Source organism: Lepisosteus oculatus, chromosome 17 (genome assembly GCF_040954835.1).
Source record: "Lepisosteus oculatus isolate fLepOcu1 chromosome 17, fLepOcu1.hap2, whole genome shotgun sequence".
NCBI lineage: Eukaryota > Metazoa > Chordata > Actinopteri > Semionotiformes > Lepisosteidae > Lepisosteus > Lepisosteus oculatus.
Genome location: NC_090712.1, coordinates 11,814,102 through 11,840,028, shown reverse-complemented (window position 1 = coordinate 11,840,028; position 25,927 = coordinate 11,814,102). Strand labels below are relative to the sequence as shown.

General features: G+C 36.2%; 2 protein-coding genes across 6 annotated transcripts in view; one reads left to right on the top strand and one right to left on the bottom strand.

Annotated features, from left to right (window-relative positions):
• The window catches only part of psme4a (proteasome activator subunit 4a), a 38,524-nt gene extending 32,493 nt beyond the window's left edge, over positions 1–6,031 (bottom strand). The window contains exons 1-2 of one of the 2 annotated variants that reach the window (XM_015363003.2): positions 5,577–6,031; positions 429–569 (exon numbers count right to left, since the gene is read on the bottom strand). In XM_015363003.2, the coding sequence (XP_015218489.2) occupies positions 429–569; positions 5,577–5,773 (338 nt within the window). In that variant the 5' untranslated portion in view covers positions 5,774–6,031. The remainder of the gene's footprint in view (positions 1–428; positions 570–5,576) is intronic. The other variant, XM_006638625.3, reaches the window with a different exon arrangement.
• A 4,734-nt stretch (positions 6,032–10,765) lies between these two features.
• The window catches only part of wdr27 (WD repeat domain 27), a 76,842-nt gene continuing 61,680 nt past the window's right edge, over positions 10,766–25,927 (top strand). For 3 of the 4 annotated variants that reach the window (XM_015362719.2, XM_015362718.2, XM_015362716.2), the window contains exons 1-13: positions 10,766–10,810; positions 13,068–13,265; positions 13,589–13,730; positions 15,521–15,645; positions 17,298–17,411; positions 17,750–17,801; positions 17,888–17,958; positions 18,572–18,686; positions 18,971–19,082; positions 19,609–19,712; positions 20,524–20,588; positions 20,956–21,092; positions 23,635–23,711. In XM_015362719.2, coding sequence (XP_015218205.2) covers positions 13,080–13,265; positions 13,589–13,730; positions 15,521–15,645; positions 17,298–17,411; positions 17,750–17,801; positions 17,888–17,958; positions 18,572–18,686; positions 18,971–19,082; positions 19,609–19,712; positions 20,524–20,588; positions 20,956–21,092; positions 23,635–23,711 — 1,300 coding nt within the window. In that variant the 5' untranslated portion in view covers positions 10,766–10,810; positions 13,068–13,079. Of the gene's footprint in view, positions 10,811–13,067; positions 13,266–13,588; positions 13,731–15,507; positions 15,646–17,297; positions 17,412–17,749; positions 17,802–17,887; positions 17,959–18,571; positions 18,687–18,970; positions 19,083–19,608; positions 19,713–20,523; positions 20,589–20,955; positions 21,093–23,634; positions 23,712–25,927 lie in introns of those variants that run through there. The other variant, XM_015362720.2, reaches the window with a different exon arrangement.

The window sequence follows — 25,927 nt, the reverse complement described above, 5'->3', positions numbered from 1 at the left end:
GCCATCACAATGTCATCTCCACGCTGCATAGAAGTCTTATGGTGTTACTCATGTAACTTAACCTCTTTCATTTGTGTAAATGCATGCAGTCTGGTTCATGCAAGAGTGTCATATATAACCTATCATAATGAAATTATAGTGTCACCCTGATTATTCTGACAGCAAATAAATTCAAGCCAGATCTTGTGAATCTGCAGAATACTTTCCTTATTATAAGGATTTTTCAGCACTAATTGATTCAATTATAAAACCTTTTTTAAAGTAAATTATATTGCTGGGTTTCAAATCAAAAGAAAACAATGGTTTCAATACAGTAATTCCACTGAGTGCAGCTGTAGTTCAGCAGTGACAACTCCATTAAAAGCCAGCAGTTTAGATATTTACTGCATGGGTCTGTGACAGGTGTAACTGATTTTTTTTAGACTCACTTCAGTAGACTGATCAAGAGGCGTGCAAATCCCTGCATCATACTTATTTCCAGTTTAGGAATGGTCACCAGCTCATAAAGCAGCTTAATGAACAGTACATGATCTTCTTTGCTGAACTTTCGTCCATACAGCCGAATGTACCTGCAAGAGAACACATGGGCAGACCAAGTATTACTCTTCCTGGTAGAAGCAACAGATTCACAGACTACCTAATGTACCAAGTAAATAAAAAAAAGATCATCATCATTCAGTTTCTACGTAAAATATAAAGCTAGGGCAGCTTTGATGCTTTTTGTGGGCGCACTATCCTTTTAATGAAATTAAGTGCATCGTAATCATGCTTCAAATAAGGGATTTCTCATTGACTCAGAAGAACTACAATACACTGTGGTTTTCATTTTCAGCTAAACTCTCAGTTACATCCTTTGATAATTTTAATTCACAACAATTTCATAATAATGCAATTAAATGTTTAAGTAACAATTACAAAATCTATCCTGAACGGCAGTTAAAAATAGTTCTAATAGTAACAATTTGGTATGTACTGTATAGTCTCCTATATGGTTAATTTCATGGGTGCAGTCAATAAGCAGAGAGCTGTACTGGAAGATATAAGGAAACAGCACTTTCAGATAATGTGGGGGAAAAAAAACAGCACATGCAGTTTATGGTGGACCGGTCCACTGCAGGAACGCACAAACACTGTTTCATCATAGATTATGATTTCTTGACGAGAAAGTAGCTCATTTTTTACATTAGTGGCTTAAAATGAATCTAGACCTATTTGATACAATTTTCATAATGGCTTATATATTAAAACTCTTTTGTAAGAAAGCTATTTAAATTCCACTGTGACATGATTTACAAGCGTCTGTACAGTCTTCAGTACAACACAACAGTTACTGTTAAAAGTTTACCACAAAAAAGTTTGCTCTTGTTTTTCAATTCAAGTTATTAATATCGGTTATTGTTTCACCCCAAGCGGAGACGATTGGATGTTTTGCTTCCCAGAAAGTGGGTGTTTGCCTTGAGAGATTGCCGTGAGAAGGAAGAGAGAATATTATGCCACCCACAATTGTTAAAGATCATTGTCGTGACCATCCTTCATGCATTGTTTTTGAGTTTTAACTAATACTGCGAAAAGCAACAGTGAAATTATGGAATTTTAGAATTTTGTGAGAATTATTTTGTTGTAAAAAAAATATTTTTTCAATATCTTCACTCAAATCTTGCTTAACTGTTAAACTTCAGAAGTGTTGTAGAAATGCCTAAGAAATAATTTAAATGAAAACTGATATCATTGTTGTCTTGAATGGCAGGCAAGGTTCTGTGAATTAAAATAGAAATGGTCCTGACAGGGCAGAATTTGCATTTGTGATCTAAGTGTAAGCAATGGGTCCCAGTAACAAAATAATAATAATAATAATAATAATAATAATAATAATAATAATAATAATAATAATAATAATAATAATAATAAAGTTTATTTTATATAGCACCTTTAAAAGTGGCTTCTCAAAGTGCTTAGAAAAGCGACCAAACCCCAGAAAACAGGCAGTTACACTGAAAATAGTACATTTGTGGCACGCTATTTCTCTACCTGAGATTGCACAAGGTACATTTTAGAACAAAAGTTGCAAAAGTGTAAAATTAAGCACTGAATTAGAGATGAAAGGTGTGTGAAAAAACATTTCACGGAAACATGTACAGTACAGTGATGGGCTGGGTTTTATGTTTCATTTTAGCCTTCAAGTGAACAACACTTAATCCTGAGCTAGGTACAAGTCGGTATATTTTTGCATTTGGAAAACACATTATTTAAAGTTTCTTCTCACAAGTTTGTTCTACTACTACTAAGTGGATTATTTGAACAAATGCATTTCAGACATGCTAAATATATTTATTTCCACTGTCAGTTTTCAGTGGCAAGGCAGTAATAGAAGTACTTCATATTAGCTACCAAACACATGCATGATATTGGAAAAATCTGTTAATGGTTCAATAAATCTGACTATATGCATTACATATCTGGTATTGATCTGGTATCCCTGTTGATTATGGGGGATAAACTGACCACGATCCTGACCAAGAATTCTCCTTGAAACTGCTTCAGAGGGGACTTAAATACTGCTTTCACATGATTGTTTTTATATGTTCTTGAATCTTTATCTTTGTGGTATAAGTCATAAGATCAGTAAAGTAGGTCAATGTCTGCCACAATACTTTTCCATCTTAATATAGTAAGCTAGCATAATTTAATTGTGGTACAAAGCTGAGAGACCTGAATGAGATTTTCCAAAGAACGTGGAACTCTGTTAAACTGGTCAGAGACTGTGAATGAGAAAGAAGTGTTCTGTGCCGATTGCAAGTCAGCAAACAAGGCAAGCAAATCATTCTACCTCTATTTGTACTACTTAACATTAAGGTTCAATAAATAATAAAACTCTGCCTGTTTCTTAGTTGCTGAAACCGAAAAGCAATCTTTAGAGCAGAGTTAAGTGGTGCTTGCAGTGTTTAAAACATTTATTAATTTGGATTAATCTCCAATTTAACAAAGTGAAGAGGTTAAAACTTTGTCCTAGTTCAAAACTGGACCCTGTACAATGAAAATATTGCACAATCTCCAGGATCTCCAAGCTCGCACAACATTCATCAATACCGACTGTCCCTCACTTCAAAAGAAGATCTTAAAATATCCCATTGAGTTCTCTTCCCTTGTCCAAAAAGATCTAACTAAACGCTCTTCTCTCTTGAAGTCACCCTGCTTTAAACTCTATTCTTGAGCTGTCATGCTGTCAAGTGTTCCTTTCCTTTAAAATTCACAACAGTGATCAAAGGGCTGTAGCACTGATATTTTTAAATCCCATACTTTATAAATGAAAATATTTCTATATCCAAGAGAAATTATATCCGACAGTTGTTCTAAACGGACTGGACAAAAACATCCATTGAGTCCTCATACCCCAAATATCTGCAGTTACTTTGCACTAGTGCACAAGGTTAATCGGATGAAGTATTAATAGTTTTTCGTGTTTATTTTTTTGTAAACTGACCTGCCTTTACATGTATCTTTGCTTAATTCTGTTCCCTAGTTACAAACTCTAAACTTCTAATGACGAACACGTGATGAGGTGGTTCAGAACGAACGTCACAGACACCGAGAGTTTTATCAATCCCTCAAGCAGAGTTTGCAGGCAATGTTGATTACTAATCCCAGAGGCCATGTAACTTGCATTACAGTCCTGCAGTTTACCAGCTTAACATACCTGTGTTTTGTACATTTCTTTAAAAAAAAACTCATTTCAAAAGAAGAGAGGTATTCTGAACAATTATCTCAACTATGATATTCAATAAAAATTATAGTTAATAATGATGAATAAATTTCAATAGACAGACAACAATAAATATGAAATGCTAAAGTGGGACCTAGTGAATATGTAATGAGATATGTCCGAAATAAACACCAAAAATATAAAACTCATCACTGGATTTAGTTGAAAAACCAGGTCTGTTTCAGTTTTGCATCTTCCAGATACAAACAGTTTATGGGAGCCTTAGAAGTTCTACACCTACCTAGAAAAGCAGACATAGTTAAGATAGTCACAGAAACAAATACCTCACCCTGATGATCTGAAATGATCTGAAAGGATCAGCAGATAAATGGGTTGAAAATTTGTAATAAAGCCCCTACCAAAACTAATTAAAAGCTAAAAAATGCAAAGATTGTGCATTAAGAAAAAGGAGTCATTTAAAAAAGAATAATATACTGTGAGAACAGAAAATTTACGTGAGAATTAACTAAAGCAACGTAAACTTTTTCAGCTAATGCAGAGGAGGTAAAACCTATTGACTAGTTTATCATATTGTTCTGTCCTGTACATATATGGAAGTGAATGCCTACTACAGTGTAAAAAGCCTGGAGCTTTCTGACAGCTTCTGGTACAGCACTACTTCTCCAGGTCTTTTTTACATAGCAGTAAAGAGAGCATGACTAAGCACTGTGAGAAAATAAATTGTGACAAGAGAGTCATACTGCAACTGGTAATTTAAGAGGCCTGTTTTTGTTCTAGTCACGAGGACATTTTATTAAATTTTGTACTTATGCAAAATGTAATTCGAACTCGCTTTTTTATTAACAAACATGTCGACCATGTAAGCAGCTGTTACTATTACAACATATAAACTCAGTTTGGCAAAAACACCCGTGTGATGTGACTTGGACCACGGCTGATAACCGATTTACCCTAAGACAGAAATCAAATAGGACGAATGAAGCTGAATGAAGATTCCCCCGATTACCACTACAAAATAAAAAAGCCCCGTCACAAAAGTGACCTAATTTTAACTTCATAACTTTATGTTATAGCACCAACACATAAGGAAACAAAAGTATAGAACACTCATTCCCAAGCTATACTATTCTTTTTTGCCGCTGATGAAACTAAGTACAGTATTTGCGAACCACGGCTAATAGTTCCCTCGTTACACTTCTCTGAAAATACTCCCTAGAGAGCTTTCAAGCGACCTAAGTAGTAACTTATTAAAAAAAATAGGCCACTCCAATGTAGCGGATCTTAACTGTTGAACACTTCAAAAACCAACAACTGATGGCTTCTGAAACGTCATCACTACATTCCAGCGTTATTGCACGAATTCAGAACGACTTAAATGATGGCTAACGTTAATTTAAAAATCTCTTCTCCTAACGGATAAAATAATTGAATACGTACATCACATTTATTACACAATTATTGTTGGTACGAACGGAATATGATTCCATAATGACTTGAGCCAAGTTTCTAAACGGAGACAAAACAAATGTAATTAAGCGAATCCCCATCTCGCAGCCGGTGACATTTATTTTTACTAAAGCACAGGTTTCAAAAACGATCTTTTCATCGCGCAGGCTTTATCTTATTCAGTCCCGACGCTTTGCGCAAATTTTTAAAAGCGTAATGAAAATAAAAAATTAACGAATTTCTAAGAACACGAGCAGTGAAGAGTTATTTTTTGACAGTTGCCGAGGTATTTGTTCCTGGGCCTGCTCCAGTCCAGGCAGCACTAGGCCTCCTCAGTGTCGCCGGCAGCAGCTCCCACTTCCCCCCATAAATGACACCTCTAACAGAGAAATTAAACTAAATTACTTACGTAGAAAGTTTCCTGGTCCAAAACATAACTCCGGGCCATAACTCCCTGAGGAGGACTGCCCGGCCCAAATTAGCTTTGATTTTTGCCAAAATGTCATTGGATTCCTTGTCTAGTTTGTCCGAGTATGGTAGGAGTTTACTGTAAACGATCTCTTTTTGTGGAACAAAACCTAGTGCCTGAACCTCGTCTTTTTTCATATTATAATTTCCGAATCGTTTATATCTTTCCGTCGTTATTTCCCTGTGTTCTTCTTCCTTGCTGTACTTTCCTCGTATGATTAGGCAGTTGCAGTCGCCGCACTCTGTAACATTTGATTAATCTAATGAGGATGGTGCAGTTAGGAGTGTGTCAGCACTTGGGATCTCTCAGTCTGTTCTGACCTCCACAGTCACACACGTACATTCACACATATACACACATTCGGATTCTCCATGCACACACACATACAGACAAGGAAAAACACACTCCTCCCCTTGCCCTTTGTCGTCATTTCCTGAATTACACACACCTTGTCGGGTTCGTCGATTGCTCTCATAGTGTATATATTTAGGAGTGTTCGACTGATTTATTTCACGATCTAAATGAATTAATATAGTGTTTTGGCAAGAAACACATTTTAATTTAAAGGGGTTACGTACCTCAAAATATTTCCCATGTCAATGTATTTAGTGGTTGTGGAGACATCTAGATTGAATGACTAAAATGGTATACTGTATCTATTTTTACAGTATAGACTTCCTAATGTAGCTATTTAAAAATAGAGGAATTTGTAAACAACAGGTGTAGCCAAAAGAAAAAAACATGTACTGTATATTTATTCACACTAATTTAGTTATTTAGTCTGATTATATATTTTAATAAGTATAGTTAGGAACAGAAAGACATTTGTGGGGAAATTTGTTTTCAGAGACCTACTGACCTTTTTATTCTGTGAAAAAAGTGTGTTAAATTGTATGTAAAAGTCTCAATGTGTATAATCTTTATTGATTTTCATTAAGTGAGCATGGTCAAAATGTTATTTAGGAAATGAGATAAAACAAACAAATTATTCCATAAGAATAAGATAATTCCATATATGTTATTCAAAGGAGAAGTCTGATATGAATTTAAGAATTTCAAATTTGTTGTGCACAATATTGGTTACCACAGTACAAAACAATTTTGTTTACCTGAAATAAGTCCAGGAAATATATGTGATGTATATGTATATATATGGTGTAAAGGAACAAGTAATAGGTTTATTCCATGCTGAAAAAAAGAAGAAAGAGGGATCTCTCAGTCTGCACTCTGTAACATTTGATTAATCTAATGAGGATGGTGCAGTTAGGAGTGTGTCAGCACTTGGGATCTCTCAGTCTGTTCTGACCTCCACAGTCACACACGTACATTCACACATATACACACATTCGGATGCTCTTTCTTCTTTTTTTCAGCATGGAATAAACCTATTACTTGTTCCTTTGCAGCCTACGCATGCTGACGCAGCTACCCACCTGAACTATATATGGTGTATACTGTATATTTACGATGTAAATATATGTATGTAAATATAAGATATGTGTAAAGATGGTCTAAAGTATAGGGAAAGTCTCTGTCAGGATAAAATAACTTATCTTCTAATTTGAACTTTATTGCCATATGTAACTGGTACATGTACTGGTACAATGGAATTTTTACTTACAGATTGTTAAAAAAAAAAGTGTATGACATAAAGTGCTGACAGTGCATCAAGACAATATACAAACAACGTACAAGTAAAAAGTTTGAATGTAAACAATGCAGACATATAAACAATGACTGCAGATGTGCAATAAATAAAATTACAATGAGGTTGATGGTGTAGTTGTGGTCCAAGGGGCATGGCCAAATGTTTGCCAATCGCACTGCTTGTGGGTAGAAGCTATTGAAGAATCTAGTGGTAAGTGTCCGTATGCTTTTGTATCTATTGCCTGAGGGCAGTGGGGTGAAGAGCTCATGCCCGGGGTGGTGAGAGTCCTCTGTGATGGCAGAATTCTACCATGGCAGCGGGCCTCATAGAGCTGTTTAATCTCTGTGAGACCACAGCCGATGATCTTCTGAGCTACATTCACCATTCTCTGCAGTGCCTTTCTGTCTTGAGAAGAGGTGTTGCCGTACCACACTGTGATCCCGTTGGTGAGGACGCTCTTGGTGGTGCAGCGGTAGAAGTTCACCAACACAGGTACTGTCATCCCCCATCGCTTGAGGCACCTCAGGAAATAGAGGCGCTGCTGAGCCTTCTTCAAGATAATGTCCGTGTTCACAGTCCAGGTTAGGTCATTAGAAATGTGAATTCCCAAAAACATAAAGCTGGTGACTGTTTACACTTCCGTTCCATCAATACTGAGTGGGCTGTGAGTGTGCGGTCTGTCTCAGAAAGTCCACTAATTATTTATTTTGTATTTTAGATCAATACATAACTTAAAAGAGCAATGAATGACTTCTAAAGAGAAATGCATTCTCAGTTTTCTCAGTATATTTTTTAAAGAAAATACTGCCATTTACTGGTCACGGAATCTTACATCTTATAACATCTGCATTTGTTGTTTTGAATTTATATATTAGAGACATTTTATAGATATGAGAGCCCCTACCCAGCAAAATATGGTCCTTAAAAATACAGTTTTGAAACAGCTGAGCAATACTCATGTCTTCTACTGTACAGCTACAGCTTGTGTGTTTTAACTTAACCTCAGTAAAGGTTTTATCCTGAGCACTGATACAAACAAGATCAGATAAAATCCCCTTAAGCCTGTTTTCGACAATGACCGCAGAAGCTGTTTCTTCACTGTTGAGTGGATGCTCTCCCTGCTGTGCATGTTGCTTTAAGCAATTCTATAGATGAGAACCAGTTTGCTTATATAGGCATAAATACTTGAAAATGTTGTATGGATAACTGCTCATATTATAGTGGTTTGTTTAGCAGATGCTCTTATTCAGATTGACATAAAAAGTATACTTTGATTTGTGTAAAGTAAATGTACGTGAAAGTACAATAAAACTAATAAAATTAATAAAATCATGACTAGATTTGCATGGTTAAACTGGAAGTGCAGCATGAGTGCTACACAAAACTGAAGCAAAAGAACTAAAATATTAAGAACTAAAACAATATTGGATGAGCAGAGATACAAAGCAATAATACAGTAGGTAACTTTCATATTTACAGTGAATATGTGACATTCGTCATTTACATTACCAGTATGAGAATGAAAAACATTAGTGCAATACAGTCCAAGTGTTGCTGAAACATGTATTTAAAAGCTGAGAGGTTGCAGGTGCTGTCTAATAGATGGGTCTTGAGCAGGCACTGAAAGGTGGTCATGGACTGAACAGTTCGGATTTCATTCCACCACTGGAAGCAGGAGCAGGAATAATGGGATCTGGGAGTGGGAGGATGGATAAAGGGGAAATAAAACTGGCAGAATGGTTGCCGATACAAAATATTAGAAAGTTGTTCTGACTGCTTCATAGTAGAACACTGTAACATCTTAAGTATTATTTTTGCTCTAGTACACAGAGAATTATACTGTAGTGACTGAACTGTGGCAGCTCAGGGTGGAGGGGGGAGGTGACTGGACTGTTCTTGAAACTAGGTCACAAGGAAGGCTGATTCCTAGCAAATACAGATTAACACCTGTTGGCAACATGTACTGTACCAGGAAAGTAGAAACTCCATTCACCCTGTATTTGCTGATAGTTTCACTACTTGCTAACGTTTTATTGTTTATGCCCCCACTCTTTCTAACTCTAGAAAAGGTACAACAAGTACAAAGTTTCTAAAACTTTGTAGAAATAAAATCAGAACTCAGCTTCTACGACTGACTTGTACCCTACAATATTTTCACTCTCATTCTTTTATAATTGAACTATAGAAAACGGGAAACACGTTTTGCTATAGAGAAATTTGCTTAGAAAATTATCCTGAAATTATTACTGAATGAGAGGTTGACATTAGGCTTAGAGGCAGTATGTGAGAGTTTTTGTCATAAAATGATCATTTACGTTGCAGACTTTCATTTATGTCGGTGTTTGTAGAAATTTACAGTACAAATGAGATTATGAATACAGATAACTGCAGTATTTTGAAAGTAGGCATCTTATTTAAGCAGTTCTAGGAAAACAGTTTAGTGAAGATATATGTAACACATGGAGTGATGAATCTACTTTGTGCCATTCAAAAATGCATCACGTATACTTAGATTTTACCAGCTTTTTTAGTACGGTAGTGCAGAGGTTACTGCATTTTATCTGAACAACGGGTACATTGGGACTAGTAGTTCTCATATTTTAAATTAACTGTATTTTGTCATTTTTGTACCACTTAATGTTAGGCTATGTTGCAATGATCTCCGTTTCTGAACACATCGACTTTAACTTCTCAATACTTCGGTTACCAAAAATCCAGCAAATAAATGTCAATGAATAGAATTGTTATTTTCAACGGTATATTTTTATCGTCATCTCAAATTGTGTACAAGACAACCTGTCACCAGTGTAGTATTATAACTTGGCAGGAAACTGTCCACAGTCACACTTCAGAAGTGAAGCATTCAGTCTATATTTAACACTCCCCAAGCGTCCTTAATCTTCCTGGAGTAGGCGGAAATATTTATCGGGCTGGCGTCAGAGAGCCACAATGCCTTTCTCAATAACTTTTCTTTAGGCTTTTATTTAATGGACAGTACCAGTTGTATTAATGGCCATTTTTAGGTCCATAATCATTTCGACTATAAAAAAAATCTTATTTTAATATTGAATACGGGGGTGGCCTCTGGCGGGGAATTCTAGAATGACAAATATACTGTACAGACCTTATATTACTCCTTCTGTAACTGATCTGTTTTGGAATTTGTATAATTTGTCAAATTTAAACACCCTGAGATGTGTATTTATGTGCAATATAGAATCCGTGATCAAATTGATAGTAATTTACTTTTTGCATTAAACTTTTAATATTAATGTATTAATGTTGCATAATAAACTTGATTTAAAAATATATAAGTGTTGTACTGTATGACGCATATATAGAAGACCCACTTAGAAAAGAAAATGTTAGAAATAGTTCGTTTGGGATGCTTTATATAAGACAAAGAAGTGAATAAACAAACGCGTTTCTGAAAAGAAGACGCAGCCGTGCTTGGAATGGCCCAGCTGGCGTCCCGTTAACTTGTGCTGCCAAGACAACGACAAACAACGTTCACGAGTGAGTTCTGGTGAGTTGCTTATTTTGCTGTATTGTTCCTCTGTAAATTCTCAATAAAAAGATCTGAACTAAAAAGATGCGAGTGTTATTTTGTCCGTGCACAGATAGTTATGAATACTGACAACCATGCACCACACAGTCAGAGCGAAACGCACGTTTCGGCAAGTGGACTGCGCAGACTGTTGTAAGATAAGATCAAAGAACTATAACAGGATTTAACAGGTGTTTTTTAGTATTTTATTTTCATTCTGATGTTTATCAAGTTATATCGTCACTTGTTAATTACATCCGTTTAAAGTTTGCAGACTGTTGGATTATACTGTACGAGTTGGAGATCAAGTGAAGTTAGGAACTGAACTTAATCGAGGTAACAACAACCAAGTCAAAGGCATAGACAGAATTAATCAATTGGACTTCATCAGGATAAGCAATGAAGTATGAACCCGAGGACACCAGTGGAAACTACATGGAAGAGCATTAAAACAAGGGTTGTGAGACCATGTTGTTGAAGCAGATACCCTAGTAGTTTCTTTCAACTAATCAGCTTTCAACTCTGATCTGTTAGATAATTACAACCAAATGGACTATAGGGTCTGAATAGCCTCCTCTTGTTTTTAACCTTTCTTATGGTCTTAGTTCAGTATGGTGACCAGGAACTGTAGAGCAAGAGTATTGAATGCCAGTCCTCAAGTACCAGATTTCTGTAGGATTTAGAAATGCCTTTCAATTTGCACTTCGAAAACACAGCTGATTGATCCAATTCAATTCAATTGGTCTTATTTCAAATTAATTCAACGTATTTCAATTTAGAGATTATTGCATGTGTATTGAAGTACATAGTTCTATATTCTCTCACAAATTGTAAACATTGAGTATTCCCAAGAAATTTGATGGTTAAATGGTTAAAAATGTGACATTCTATATAAAGATTCTAATTCTCTTTCCTTTTTCTGTTCTGTTCTCCATTAAAATCATTGATGTCATTGCATTGGTCTATAATGAATAAAAAATGTTTGTGTAGCTATGTACAGTACACATCTTTCATTAACTATTCAGCTTCATAACAACCCAGTTTTCCATACTTCCTCAGAGTACAACATCCTGTCTTTACACATTTACACATTTTAACATTTGTGGTTAAAAGGTTCGTTAAAGAGAAATACTTTCCTATTATAGACACTAGATGGCAGTGAGACTGCATTTATTAAAAGTGCAGTATGCAGTCCTACATATCTGTGCTTCATTCCCTATATTCCCAGTAACACATAAAAAACCATACTGACTTCAATGTGGCCTGTAACTAATTGCAGACATTACCACTTCAATTTTTTTGACAAGTAAATTGATTAGCACGTTGAAAAGTTGTCACTGAATTTAAAAGAGGACTACTAACAAACATCAGGAATCCACATTACCAACACTAAAGCTTGCACCAATGTAGGTACTGCGGCAGGCTATATGTCTGAGTATATTTAAAAGTTCCTCCAGGAATCTGCAGGACTAACATACAAAATATCTTAGTCCACTTATCCAAATATATTTCATTCATCTGTAGCAGCTACATCTCACCTTAATTAGCAAAATTTGAAAATATGATTGATGTATTATATAAGTTTAGGCGAAGTAAGTGAAATTTAGTCTTTGCTGTGACTAATTTAAGTATTTAATCCCTAGTGCTGCAGATACAGTAACATGTGCTTAAAATATTTCCAGGTACCTTTTAGACATTTATGTCTCAATTAAATTACCACTAGACATATATACTTCATTGTTATTTGGCAATAGTCATTTACTTAACTTTGCAATTTAATAACCTGTCATTCACAACCTCTCCTTGTCTCCATCGAGAGTCCCAGGATAACATTTCTGTAAGGTTATGCATTGCAGGAAACTGGCACATCATTGTGCTGTAGGTTGTACAAAAGGTTTTATTTTAACCCATTTCCCTTTTATGGCTCTTGCTCTTACCATGCAAGGCTCAGGAACTTATAAACACACATGGAGAATGTGATAGAGAAGGTGGTCACATTGATATCAGTAAAGTCCTTGTGGTTTTTTGTTTATCTGGTATTTTACAGCAACGAAAGGACTTTTTTCAAGTATAACAGTGCTATCAAGGTGGTTTTACAGCCTGCTTTGGAATTTCCTGTATTGAACAGATTAATTCAGTTGTGCAATAGAGCTGGAAAAAGATGAAAAAGAGTGTGATTTAATATACTAGTTTTGTGTCTATGTTTATTGCCTCTATTTTATGTTGGCATTTCTAGACTGAAAGATAAATGGATGGGTTGCACAGTGCCTGCGTGTCTGAGGACTGTGTCCGGGGAGTTCTCGAGGAGAGGTTCTCTGTGTCCTGCAAAGCACCAGTGTCTCACATCCAGGTCGACTGCTGCTCCTCCGTCTGTGCCTTCCCACTGCAGGGCAATGAACTGTGCATCCAGAGCATCGCTGACCCTTCTCTGCAGGTCTGCAAACTACATTTAGTTAAACAATTGCAGCAGTTATTATTAACAAGAAATACTTTTTTTTTGCTGGTAAAGGTAAATGAAAATCCTGTTATTTGTTTTTGATCCTCATATTGGTGTCGTTGGTCCATAGCTAAAGATCTTCGTAATCGGGAATAAGTTAATACTTAAGTAAAATTAACTTATTAAGAGCTGACTTGCATTGAAAACCAGAAGACAGTGCAGCTCTGCAGGACCATTTTCTGAAGTCTCTGTGCCAGTCTACGATCAGTTATAGTAATCAGATACTTTGTTATGAATAACTGTTTCTTCCATCTCTCCAGCCCTTGCAGCTGAAAGGCCATCATCATTCCATATCTGCTGTGACCTTTGGGAACAGGCAGAAGCCACTGTTAATCTGTTCTGCCTCGGAGGACTATGTGATAGTGTGGGACGTAGAGAGATGCCGCAAGAAAACAGAAGAAGGTAATACAATTTGTATTCAGATGATACAATCTGTATTTAGAACTAACCCTGCATTTCATTAAGACTTGATATGTTTGCATGTGCCTAAAATTATGTTTATATTGCTTGTCTTTCTAATCATGGTTATTTAATTTTTGTTATATAATGAAATAAATGTACTCATAATGGAGCAGTTGTGTTCTTGAATTTTTGCCTAATCTTATTTAAGATTTATTTAAAAATATTGATCTTAGTTTACCAGTTTTTGCATTTCTTGCCTGGGAGCTGACAAAAGGATTATTCATGAGTAATTTGTTTTTCTAAATGGAGAATTATTTCTCCATTTTCCTGAAGCTTCTGTCATTACTGTTTGCTTAGGTCAGTCACAACATTGAATGCAATGCAATTGCCCCCTACCATATTATTGCACAATGAAAATGCACTACTCTAAGTTTTATATTAGTAACTAGTTGGGAAAACACAAAATGTTATCTGCATTTTAAAAAAGTTTACAGACTGTTGGATATGTATTGTTCCTAAGGGGTTACAGGTTCAAATGTTCAGTGTTTGGTAAATGAGCTGAATTAAAATACCAAAATGAGTTTAATTAAGAAACCGTATAAATAGCTATTCAAAAGCACATGACTTAAGTTATTGCAAGAAGAGTGTAAGATACAGTACGTCCATGCACTGCCTGGTTAATGTCAGTATGATTAAAAGCAGCCTGTCTGGGAGAAAAGTTGCCTGGAGATTCAGTTGTTTGATTCAACAATCAGCAACCTTGTCCAGAAAAACCAATAAACTAGCTCTGTGAGGGGCAGGTTATATCTTGGAAGGCTCACAGGTCTGTACACAAGCCCAGGGCATGCATGTTTTCAGGCTACACTGGCTACATTATGAGAAGTTCCTGGAAGAAATAGACATGTAACCACAGAATTACTGTATCTCACTGTTTGCATGAAGCTAATCTGCATATTCTGAGGGCATCAATGGTAATATTGTTTACCGAGAGACAAAATTGCTATCTTGTTTGGACCAGACAACATCTTAAGGTTGCAGCAGTGATAGTTACTTATTCACAGCTTATTCACAGACCTGACAGAAGACAACGTGTGGAGACTTTCTAATAGGTATGAAACTGAAGTCAAGCCAACTGGTGGAGAGATACAGATCATCTGTAACACAAAAATGCCTTTGTCACAGACCGAGAGTGTATTACTGCGCGGCAATACATTTGTGAAGTCAATAGTAATTCTGTTCCTGGAAACATTATAGAAGTGTCAGTTTTGCTCAAAGACAATGCAAGGCCACATGCTACTAAGATTACAGTGACACCACCATGAGAAAGCAATGCCATGGTCATATCAAGACCAGTTTGATAATCTATGAGAACAGCTGTCCAATACCATCAACAGAAAACAGCCAAGAATGGCTGACAAACACTACCTGGCTGCAGCTGCAAGGAAGAGTGGCAGAACATACCACAACTCTTAATACATCTCCAGGCTGATTAGGGCTGTGCTACACTGCCAGGCATGTGTTAATGCTCGGAGAGACCATACCCAAAACTGTCTTTGTAATTATTTTCATTTTAACAATGTGTCTCACTTCATATTGAATATTTATGAGGATGCATTGATTACTGATTCATTGTTCCTGTTTGCATTTTCTGGTCTTCTGTATATTTATGTTTAAAATGTTGAATAAATCTGTTAGACATGAGTACATCAGTATATTTTCTTTATACTGATGGTATTTTAATAGTTAAATATAATTTTACATTTATTTATTATATCAGATTATATTTTCAGGTTTGATCGCCATGGGGACTATAGTTGGAACTCTCCTTGGAAATGTCAGTCATTTGTCTATATGCCCAAGAGATGAAAAGGTTGCAGCATGCACTGGTGCAAAAATATACATATTGAATATTAAGGTAAGTTTTTCCTAGGCATACAGAATGTAATTCAGTCATACTATGATTTTCTAACATTCCATGTAACCTTAGTAACATGGAAATTATTTCATGCTTTTAAGTTTAGCTCATATTACAAATTATAAAGAATATTTATCTAATAAAGCACCCAGTAATTCAGTATTAATATGAAATTAAGTATTCTATGTGGATATGTCTCCTTTTTTCATTCTTACAGCAGTTAGTGTTATTTTCAAAGCAATGTCACCCTAGATCAATTTCTTATTTATTATTAAATAATAATAACTGTCTATGTGTTTTTCACCTACAGTATAGATAATCTTCTCTTCAGCAATCTATGGGCTAGGGGAGTAATGTACATTAGTTAAAAACATAGATATGTGTGAACATACACATACTCTATATAGGAATGCTTTAAAATACAATCCCAGATTCTAGATAATCTTTAGATATGAATTTGCTGCAGCATTTCCACCTTGTAGCCTGATCTCATCAGGCTTGGCCTGGTCAGCACTGGGATCCAAGGAAAATTGAGGTTGCTGGTGCAAGTTGTGTTGGTGCAGTGGGTGGTACTCATATTTTCAAACCAATGATACAGTATGGTGACAGGGGGATACTGTCCTTTAGATAAATCTTTAGCCCAAACTACTGAGTACTTAGGATCTTTTATAACTACGACACTTTACATGTTTGAGTTTTGAGTAGGTGTGTGAAATCCAATAGTGAAGCAATTTCTTACTTCTTTACCTGAACTGTTCTTTAGTGGGGCTGTTGGCATATAATAGCTGCCATGTATCAGGTGGGAGCTGCACAATATTGGTGGATGAAATGGGTTCCTGCCTACATGTAAAGTTTTTGGAGATTCTTTGGGATTAAAAAAGAATATATAAATGCAAAGAATTATTATGAAGTATGTTTTGGGAGTGATATAATTTCATCGTTTGTAAACAAGCTGTTGACATGAAAGTTAAGAGAATTATGAATTGTATGGGTCACATGGTACATTTGGCATTGCTTGAGAGGCTGTTGCATGCTCACTTGGACTAAAATGCATGTGCTGCAGGCCACTGCACAGCATTTTAAAAATCAAATCCCAGGTTCAACTAGAAAGTAAAAGGGATCCTTGTCATACGAATGAACATTATCTGCATTTCTGTGGGATGTACTTGTTTCTGTAAGAACAATTAGAGCATAGTTCTCACAGTGCTCTCAACAGGACACTGTTCCGTGATATTACCACGGACAACTCCAAGATGGCTCTCAGTGGTGTCATTAATAGCCCCACACCATTATGCTATCACTGCCAAAACAGTGCTGCTCCCTGCACATGCCACATACCAGGGACATTTGATTGTTTCTCCTGCTAAGACATTCTCCACCACTGCCAAATGAACCACAGAATTGTGATTCATCATTCCTGACAGAGGTATTTCCATAGCATGCTCCTTGCCTTAAATTTAAGATGGCATCACCACAGTGTTACTTAATATAATTTACAAATATTAGATGAATTAGTTATTGCTGCATTATTAAGAATTAAGAATGAAAATGTACTGATTCTCTAAAACATTTGAGTATAGGTCATGCAATTCAGTAAGTGACACTGAATGATTCCAGTGCTGTATAATTTAGACTTGCTGTCCATATCCCAGCAGGAGGAAGTTATCTCAGTGTTTGAAGGTCACCTGGCTGCAGTGACTGCTGCAGTATTCCCCTCCTGGAATGCAGACATTATTGTGTCCATCTCTGAAGACAGAACATTTAAGGTACAAAATATCACTTAACTGTAGACTGGATGTGACAAGTCAATAAGATGTAGCATTGCATCTGCTTTAAGATTAGTTATGTGAATAGACTGTGAGAAATAAAAGGTGAGATATAAATTACATTTATTGTGATGGACTGGAGTTCCATCCATTGTGTGTTCCGCCCTGTGCCCATTGCTTGCTGGGATAAGTTCCCACTCCCTCACAACCCTGCAGTGGATAATGTGGTTAGAAAATGGATTGATGGATCAATAATACTTACCGATATTTTGAATCTCTATACATACACTGGCCAGATTAGTTTTATTTTGTTCTAAAATGTATTTTTCTTTTTATAGGTTTGGAATCTGTCAAATGAGGAGCTAATCCACCAGTCCGCTGTTTTATCAGGTACATTCAGAAAATGACTAATTTAGAATTGACTTTCTGAAAATGTAATGTTAATGTTTTTGTTGTTTTTTATTTATTTTTTTTAGGTTCCCCTCTGCTCAGTGTGTTCCTAAGTGAAATGAATAAACAGCTTATCACTGGATCAGCTGATGGTCAGGTATATCTTACACAAGGGGAAGCAATTCTGAAAAACATTTTTTTTAAATGCGCTTACACAGATATACAGTCCCGAACCCATTTATTATGAGTCTAAAAGGAAGCAGTAAAATAGGCCTTGGAATATGTCATTAAAAACTTTAATTTCTTCAAGGATTGTTGGCATTTTAGAAGCATTTATTCATAATAAGGAGTAAGAAATGTTGTTTTCATGTAGGCCATAGAAATAGGAGTAAAATTATTGAAATAAAAATGTTACTTAATTTTCCTAGTATCTTACCCCTCCTTTTACTGTAAAACTGGTGATGTAATACTCAAGCTTAATTCAATTACAGAATTAAATAGCTAGTTTAAAGCTTGTAATTTTTTTTCAACCACCACATAAATATATTTTACTAAACAAGAATTTATATGCTGTGAACTAGATAACTAGAATAATAAAACTATATATATATATTATGAAGACATATCCTAAAATACCCTATCCTTTTCTAACCAAATTACTGATTATTTCTAAAATTATCTCAAAGTTATTCATTCACTAAACCTGTTAGTGTCTAATGAAGCTTTTATGTATTGGAAAAAGTAGTTCAAGAACTTTCTTTCTTGGTCAGGTCTGGGTCTTCAGTCTCCTCAGTGAACACAAGTACCGTTTAGTTACAAGGGTGGATTTACAGAAAACTGAACAAAGATATCTGAAGAATAAGGCGTTCAGAGAAACTCAGAAAGGTAAATCTCATATACAGACACCTTGGTAAACAATTAAATAGCTGATAGGGATTAGAAGCCAGCATTGATCGGAGTTTCTGCATATTACTGAAAATGTAGTGTCTCATTTCACATACAGTTTGTCCTGCTAAGTATATTAACAAGAAAAATAGATTATACTGCTGTGTACACTTTGATGTCTGTTGACAGGATTTCATCTAGTGTGGGTTAGGGTCTGCCAAAACATGACAGCTTTGCAGAAACACTGCTCTGAGGAGTACATCATGAGCTTAATTTCTTTACAGGGACTTCTATTAAAGACAGCTTGGAAAAGGACAACAAAGTGGAGACTGTAAATCCAGTTTTGAGAATTGCACCTTTCATGTCAGTTCTTGACACAAGAAGAAATGCAAACAGGTACTGTAAACATGAAAGTACAAAATCTCTCCATCTCTTGTTTTTCACTAGAGAATGATCTGCAGTATACTGTACATATGTTAATTTTTAAAGTTTGCATCAAAATACTTTAATTTCTCATTTCATGGTAACATGCTAACAAACTGTGCAATACACAGTATATGGCTTCCTTTTGTTTTACTCTGTACAATTAAAACATCAAGTGATTTTTACATTTTTAGCTGGATATATAAGTGTTGTTTAGGAACAGTTGCAATTTACTTTATTTCTAAATATCATGGGAACGTGTTATTAGTGTCCAAGGTTGTGAATCCATGCACACAGCATTTATATGATTCAGCACTTATATGGGTACCTTCATTCCCTAACCCTTTAGAGAATCCCAGATCAGTACCGGAGGAGGAGGTGTTTGATTCTGTGGAGAGGAGTGCTGATGTTCAAATGCATATTTTATTTTCATTTATGTACATTTTTTACAGACTAATTGTGAAATGTATTTTTTTCTTTCTCCCTTTGTTCTTAAAAGGTTTTGTAGCAGGAGTGGGAGCTATTTTTGGATTGGAAGTTCAGATGGTGTTTATCTTATTAATTTGGCTACTTCTGAGTTGTGCACAGTTATGCACTTCAAAGGTAACCACAGACAAACATTTAATTACCAATCCACTTTCAACTTCATTGAGGTGCTGGGTGTAGGTTCTTCCGGGAGAGGTTCAGGAAGTGCTTGAGTTGTGGGATTTTCTGTTGCACTGCGGTGCTGAATGATTCCTCACTTTTTTTCTTCAGTATGATTCGTTCTTTCTCTTTTTCTTTGGTGTGTTTTCTGCTTGTGGTAGATATTAGATGAGGCACTAGTGAGCAAGGAATGATACTGTATATTGTTCCTTACAAAGGTGGATAATAGCAACCCAATAATTCTGTAGAGCTGGTATCACCAGTTGCTGAGTGTGGATCAGCTTTTTGAGTGCCCATATTGTAGTATCCCTGTATTAATTCTGATTCCCTCAGCTGTGCCTGGACTCCTCTGCTATAATCCTTTTGCTATCAGGAATAACAGAGATTTTCAAGGCAGCATAAATTATACAATCCTGGCTTGTTTCCACATCTTTCTCAGTTGCCTTATTATTGTTAAAGTGGCCAGAATTTCAAAGTTGTGGGTGGTTACCAAAACTGACAACTTCTGTAATTCATGTCACTTGCAAAAATCAGCCACTGGAGTATAAGGAGGGCAGCTGTAAATTACGTTAATCAGATCTCATTGTGTTTATTTGTAAAGCAGAGCTGTTGGCAGCTACACAATTTATTACACATTGAAGACTTGTGCTGCTTATTACAAATGCAAATGTAAAAGAACTAAGGACATCAATAGCTTTAGATTTGTGGTTCAGGGTCTTGTGTTGGAGGCAATTAATATAAATTCACTTAAAATGTAATTTTCCTGTAGATTACCCTGGATTAACCATTGCAATGGCAGGATCATGGGCGATCCAGCAAGGAAACCAAACCAATGCAAGTACTCCTTTCCTTTGTGACTGAATTATAAATAACTTTATGTTGTTCATTATAGAAAAGTACATTTCTGTCAGCAGAATTTACCAGTTAGAGTCAGACTTCCTGTTTCCATGCTTGTTATCCTTGTGTTAAACAAAATACATTAAAATCGGTTGTAGAACGTATACAGTACCTTCAGTATTTTATAATGCCCCAATTAGCAGTTAATGGTTTCATAAATCTAATACGATTTGAGATGTAAAGGTTTTATAAGGCTTGGCTCACTCATACATCCTGAAGGAAACTGGAGCAGAGGTGGTGAGGAACATTATTTCTCTCCTAAACTCCTAAACTCTCCTAAACTGATGTGCTAATTCCTCTGTAGGTTTTCTGCCTTCTGACATCCATGTTTGAAGATAACATTGCTCTGGTGCAGATCAATGTAACAGTGCTGGCTGAAAGTCACTGTTACTTTAATGGGCAGGAATGTCCAGGGGAAGACAACCTGTATGTGGTTGCCAGGTACAGTATTTGTTTACGTGATATTTTTCTTATAAGGCTCAAGATTCGCATTATGACTACTATGAGGGTTTAGTAATAAAATGCAAAATAATAAAGATGTCCTTTTTGAGAGGTTCACAAAATAGGGAGAAAGGCATTTTACGGCACTTCTATTATTTATAAATTCATGTTTTTGCGTTGCCTGATTCTGTTCCAAAAAGAAAAGCAGTTTCCCCTGTTCAGCTTTGCTTGGCTTGGCACCTATAGTATTCCAGAATAATGATAATAATAATAATAATAATAATAATTGCTTACACTTATATAGCGCTTTTCTGGACACTCCACTCAAAGCGCTTTACAGGTAATGGGGACTCCCCTCCACCACCACCAATGTGCAGCATCCACCTGGATGATGCGACGGCAGCCATAGTGCGCCAGAACGCTCACCACACATCAGCTATCAGTGGGGAGGAGAGCAGAGTAATGTAGCCAATTCATAGAGGGGGATTATTAGGAGGCCATGATTAGTAAGGGCCAATTGGAAATTTGGCCAGGACACCGGGGTACACCCCTACTCTTTTCGAGAAGAGCCCTGGGATTTTTAATGACCACAGAGAGTCAGGACCTCGGTTTTACGTCTCATCCGAGGGACGGCGCCTGTTTACAGTATAGTGTCCCCATCACTATACTGGGGCATTAGGACCCACATGGACCACAGGGTGAGCGCCCCCTGCTGGCCCCACTAACACCTCTTCCAGCAGCAACCTTAGTTTTTCCCAGGAGGTCTCCCATCCAGGTACTGACCAGGCTCACACCTGCTTAGCTTCAGTGGGTTGCCAGTTGTGAGTTGCAGGGTGATATGGCTGCTGGCAATGATGTATTGATTGAATTGCATTTTGTTGTTTACTTTAGCTATCTTTACAAGCCTACAAAAAATAAATTACTAGAGCACCCCCCAAGAAAGTGCAACTGGCAAAACAGATTAATTATATAAATTATTCATGAGTCCATACAACAAGCAATTTAATTTCTTCCAGAATGCTGTTCACATTTCTTACAGAATTTTTCATTATTGTAAAATGTCACACAAAAGCCCTCAGTCCTTCAGTTCCACTGCATTATTTCAGAGAGTTGTTTAGCTAATGTAAATGGGTTATCTGAAAGTCTTGCCAGGACATTTTCTGAGCTGTGCTATGACTGTTTGGTACAATGGGTGAGTGTCTCAGCTGACTGGATTTTAAACCCAAGGAATCCTGAGGAATATCATTTGGAGTCCATGTGTTTCAGCACACGGCCAGGCACCTGATTCCAATCTGGTATCTGACATTTCTCTTCCCATAATGACAATGAAACTGTGGTTTTCGAATATAGGGAGATTGCTAGAAAGGAAAACTAAGGAAATAAGAATACAGTTACTGTATGCACATAATGTAGCGTGAATACTACTATGGTGTTAACTGGAGACACATAAAACATATTCTGGTCCTACTGTGCTAGATACTGTATTTCTCAACATCCTGAACACTGAATTCAGTATCTGCATCTGTGAGGTAAAACTGAAATCCAAAAGACTTCTTCGCTTCTCAGAGATATAATGAAACACTGACCAATTTTATTGTTTCATTGTGAGGTTTAAATACTGCTCAGTATCACCTTTTTATAAATTGAATTTTAATCTGACATGGGGTTAATACCAGATCTCCTAAATTCAAATTAATCAAAACACATTCTTTTACCAGTGGTAATCATAAATTGTGATGTAGAGTAATTGCTTTTTACATAACTACATCCATGAATCTGTTTTATGTACAGTATACAGTATGTACATACAGTATTGTTCACATATAACACAATCCAAGACATTACTTTATACTTAGATTCATCTGTCTGCAAATCAAGAAACAGAATCAGTAAATGCAATACTGCTAAGAGAATAATAAAAATGATGTCCTCATTTGCATGTGAATCTTTCACTTTAAGATTTTACCGTGAGACGGTACTTGAATTAAGGAGTTTGGGAGCCAAATGGAAAGTCCTTAAGAGCTGCTGGAAGGTTGCACAAACATTAATAGAAACCTCATGTGCCAGGAAACCAACTTCACAGCAGCTGGCAAAGGGAACTAAGGGATTAAAACAGTGAGGAGTAAAGCAGTGCAATGGGCCAAGACACAAGATGTAAGAATTGCTGCAAAGAAAAAGCAAAGACAAATTAAACTCCCATCTTTCCAGCCTCCCTGTAGACCTTCCACAGCAGAAACTTGTCTGCTTCAGGAAAAAGAACCAGGGCAGAAATTCTGCATCTTTTTAGCAATGGCACAAAAAACTGTTTTCCAAGACAAATGTACGTATAGGTGTGAGGCTGGCAAATTTCACTCTGCTGTGGAGTTTATAGCTGAAAAACACCAGCCTAGAAGCTGTGTTATTGGCATAAAAAGATTATGTCTCTACATACAAAAGTGCTGAGTGTCTAGACAGCTGGGGTGTAAAATATAGTGAGGATTTATATTTGAGATTTATATTATACTGTATATGTCTATAACAGAGTTTTCTTTCCAATTTTTAGGAGACCTCTACTACCTGATTCTCTGCTAAGTTCGGATGTTTTGAGGAAAGATGCCTCCAAACCGCCGAAAAAATCTGGTAGGTCTTTTCCCCTGTGGTCTTCTCTTTCTCATACAAGTCAAAAAGAAAATTTAGGAATATCCACCAAATATATCCATCAAGTCAGGTATGCTTTTATTTTTCAGTATACTGTAGTTTCCTTGCTCATTTAGGCACTTCTACCATTTGTCATGAGGTCTGCACTGCCTCTTGGACCTCCAGCAATTGGAGTTGAGCCTTGTAGTCTTGGCAGACATTTGTGGATGTTGTAGGAGACTACAGTATGTTGAAAATTCCCACCACCTGTGAAGCATACTGTATATGAAGGATAATTCCTAAACTCTTTCTATTTCTTAATCTTACATTACTTTTTGTATTTGTGTCTACTCTTAAATATTTTAAAGTTAATGTCTGAACATGACATTATCCAGAAAAGCAAATGGTGAAAATGTATAAATAAAGGTCATTGTGCTCATTGTGAATGGGATCGTGTTGACGTTTAATGAACTCTTAACTGCAATGGATTAAATGTGAATTAACCTGTATTAAAGACAGACAGCACATGTTCCACAAATACTCCGTTTTCCGTTATAAATTCATTAAGGAAGATAAACCTTTACAGACATAATGTTTGTAATCTGGGAAGATCAGGATTGCAGTGTCCTGCCAACTATTTTCACTTTTGCCTCCCCTCTGTCTGCCATCTTACATCTCTGCTTCAGCCAAGACAGCTGAGACCCACAGGAAAGGGACGTTTCCGCTTAATCTTTGCAGTTTATGGTTGTGAACATGTAGGAATCCGCTATAGTCTACTTGCCAACTTTACCAACTGAACACACCTTGTTCCTCATGGAGAAGGTCTGATCAGCTTCTCCATCAGGAACAAGTATTTTCTTATGACACTGTTGTATAAAAGTAGTGTATTTTAGTAATAATCCAAACGTCTTTTGCAGCTAGAGTCAATCCTTTAGTATGCTGGAGATGAAGGATTTTTTTTGTGCAAAATATATTAGGTAAACTAATATTGAAGATATTCAATGGTGTTTGAAGCTGTTAAGAAAGGATGTGGATATCTCTTTATACTCAGGATTCATCAGATCCTAAAACATGCTTAATTATATTTTAGTACTAGGTCTTCAAGAAGGATTACAATATACTACTCTTCTGAAGTGGTTTCTTTCTGCCTCTGCCATATGGCACATGACATCACATCAAGTCTTTTTGCCTGCTTGAAAGTTGTTTCTGCATTTTCTGTTTCCACTACAAACTTCCCTTCCCTTTTCTGTTATGCACATTCTGCTACAACTAAAATTTAAATTGCAAAATTTCAGCAGTTCTAGGGCTGTAAACCTGTAAGAATTGAATTTTTTTCCAGAGTGGCTGTTTTTAATTTAGCATTTTAATTAGTGTATTGCATTATGATCGTCAATAGGCACATGAAATATAGGCTTGCAAAATCCATTTAAACATTTTACCTTTTTCTAAAGAGATTTGTGACTTTGTAGATTGATGTGCATATTTTTTGCTAGCTTTAATCTTACTACAACTGTGTGTGCAACCAGAGTATTTATGAAAACTTACCACTGTAAGATCTACAGGTATCAATTAGATGTTCAGCTGAAAGTTTTTGAGATGGCAAGCAGATAGACAGGACGTCAAGCCCTAATGGTATAGAAAATAATTTGTCTGTGGAACACTAATTGTTATGTGCTACATTCTTGGAAGGGGTAAAACTGTTTATTTTGGACATGTATCCTCAGTCTTATAATAATAATATCTACTTTGGGTATAAAATTGCTTTAATATTTGATCATGTCTGAGCCTGAAATACAAATTCTCTTCTGTGGAGGCTCTGCATGTGTCATTAGACCTGGCAGCTCTGGCTTGCTCCTGGAGACAGAAGGTTCTCCCGGCTGCCAGAGAACCAGACAGTGGTTAAAATGCTAGTATTAAAAGCAGATAAGGTTGAGTAATGTGCTGTTAAAGACTTACACTTTAGGGGTGTATAGGGGATGAGCTGAGATTTTGTGCATGACTTTAATAATATACCATAAACCACAGATATTTCTAGCTCACTCCATTAACATCCATAAATGGGTCATAATAAACACAAAAGATGTTACAAATAATAGACTCTTTTTTGCTATATTATTTATTACTTTTCAGATAAAACATAAACATGACACATGAGACATTTCACAAATCACAAAAAAAATATTGATAGATATTGATAGGTTCTCTTGTAGTGGGATTTA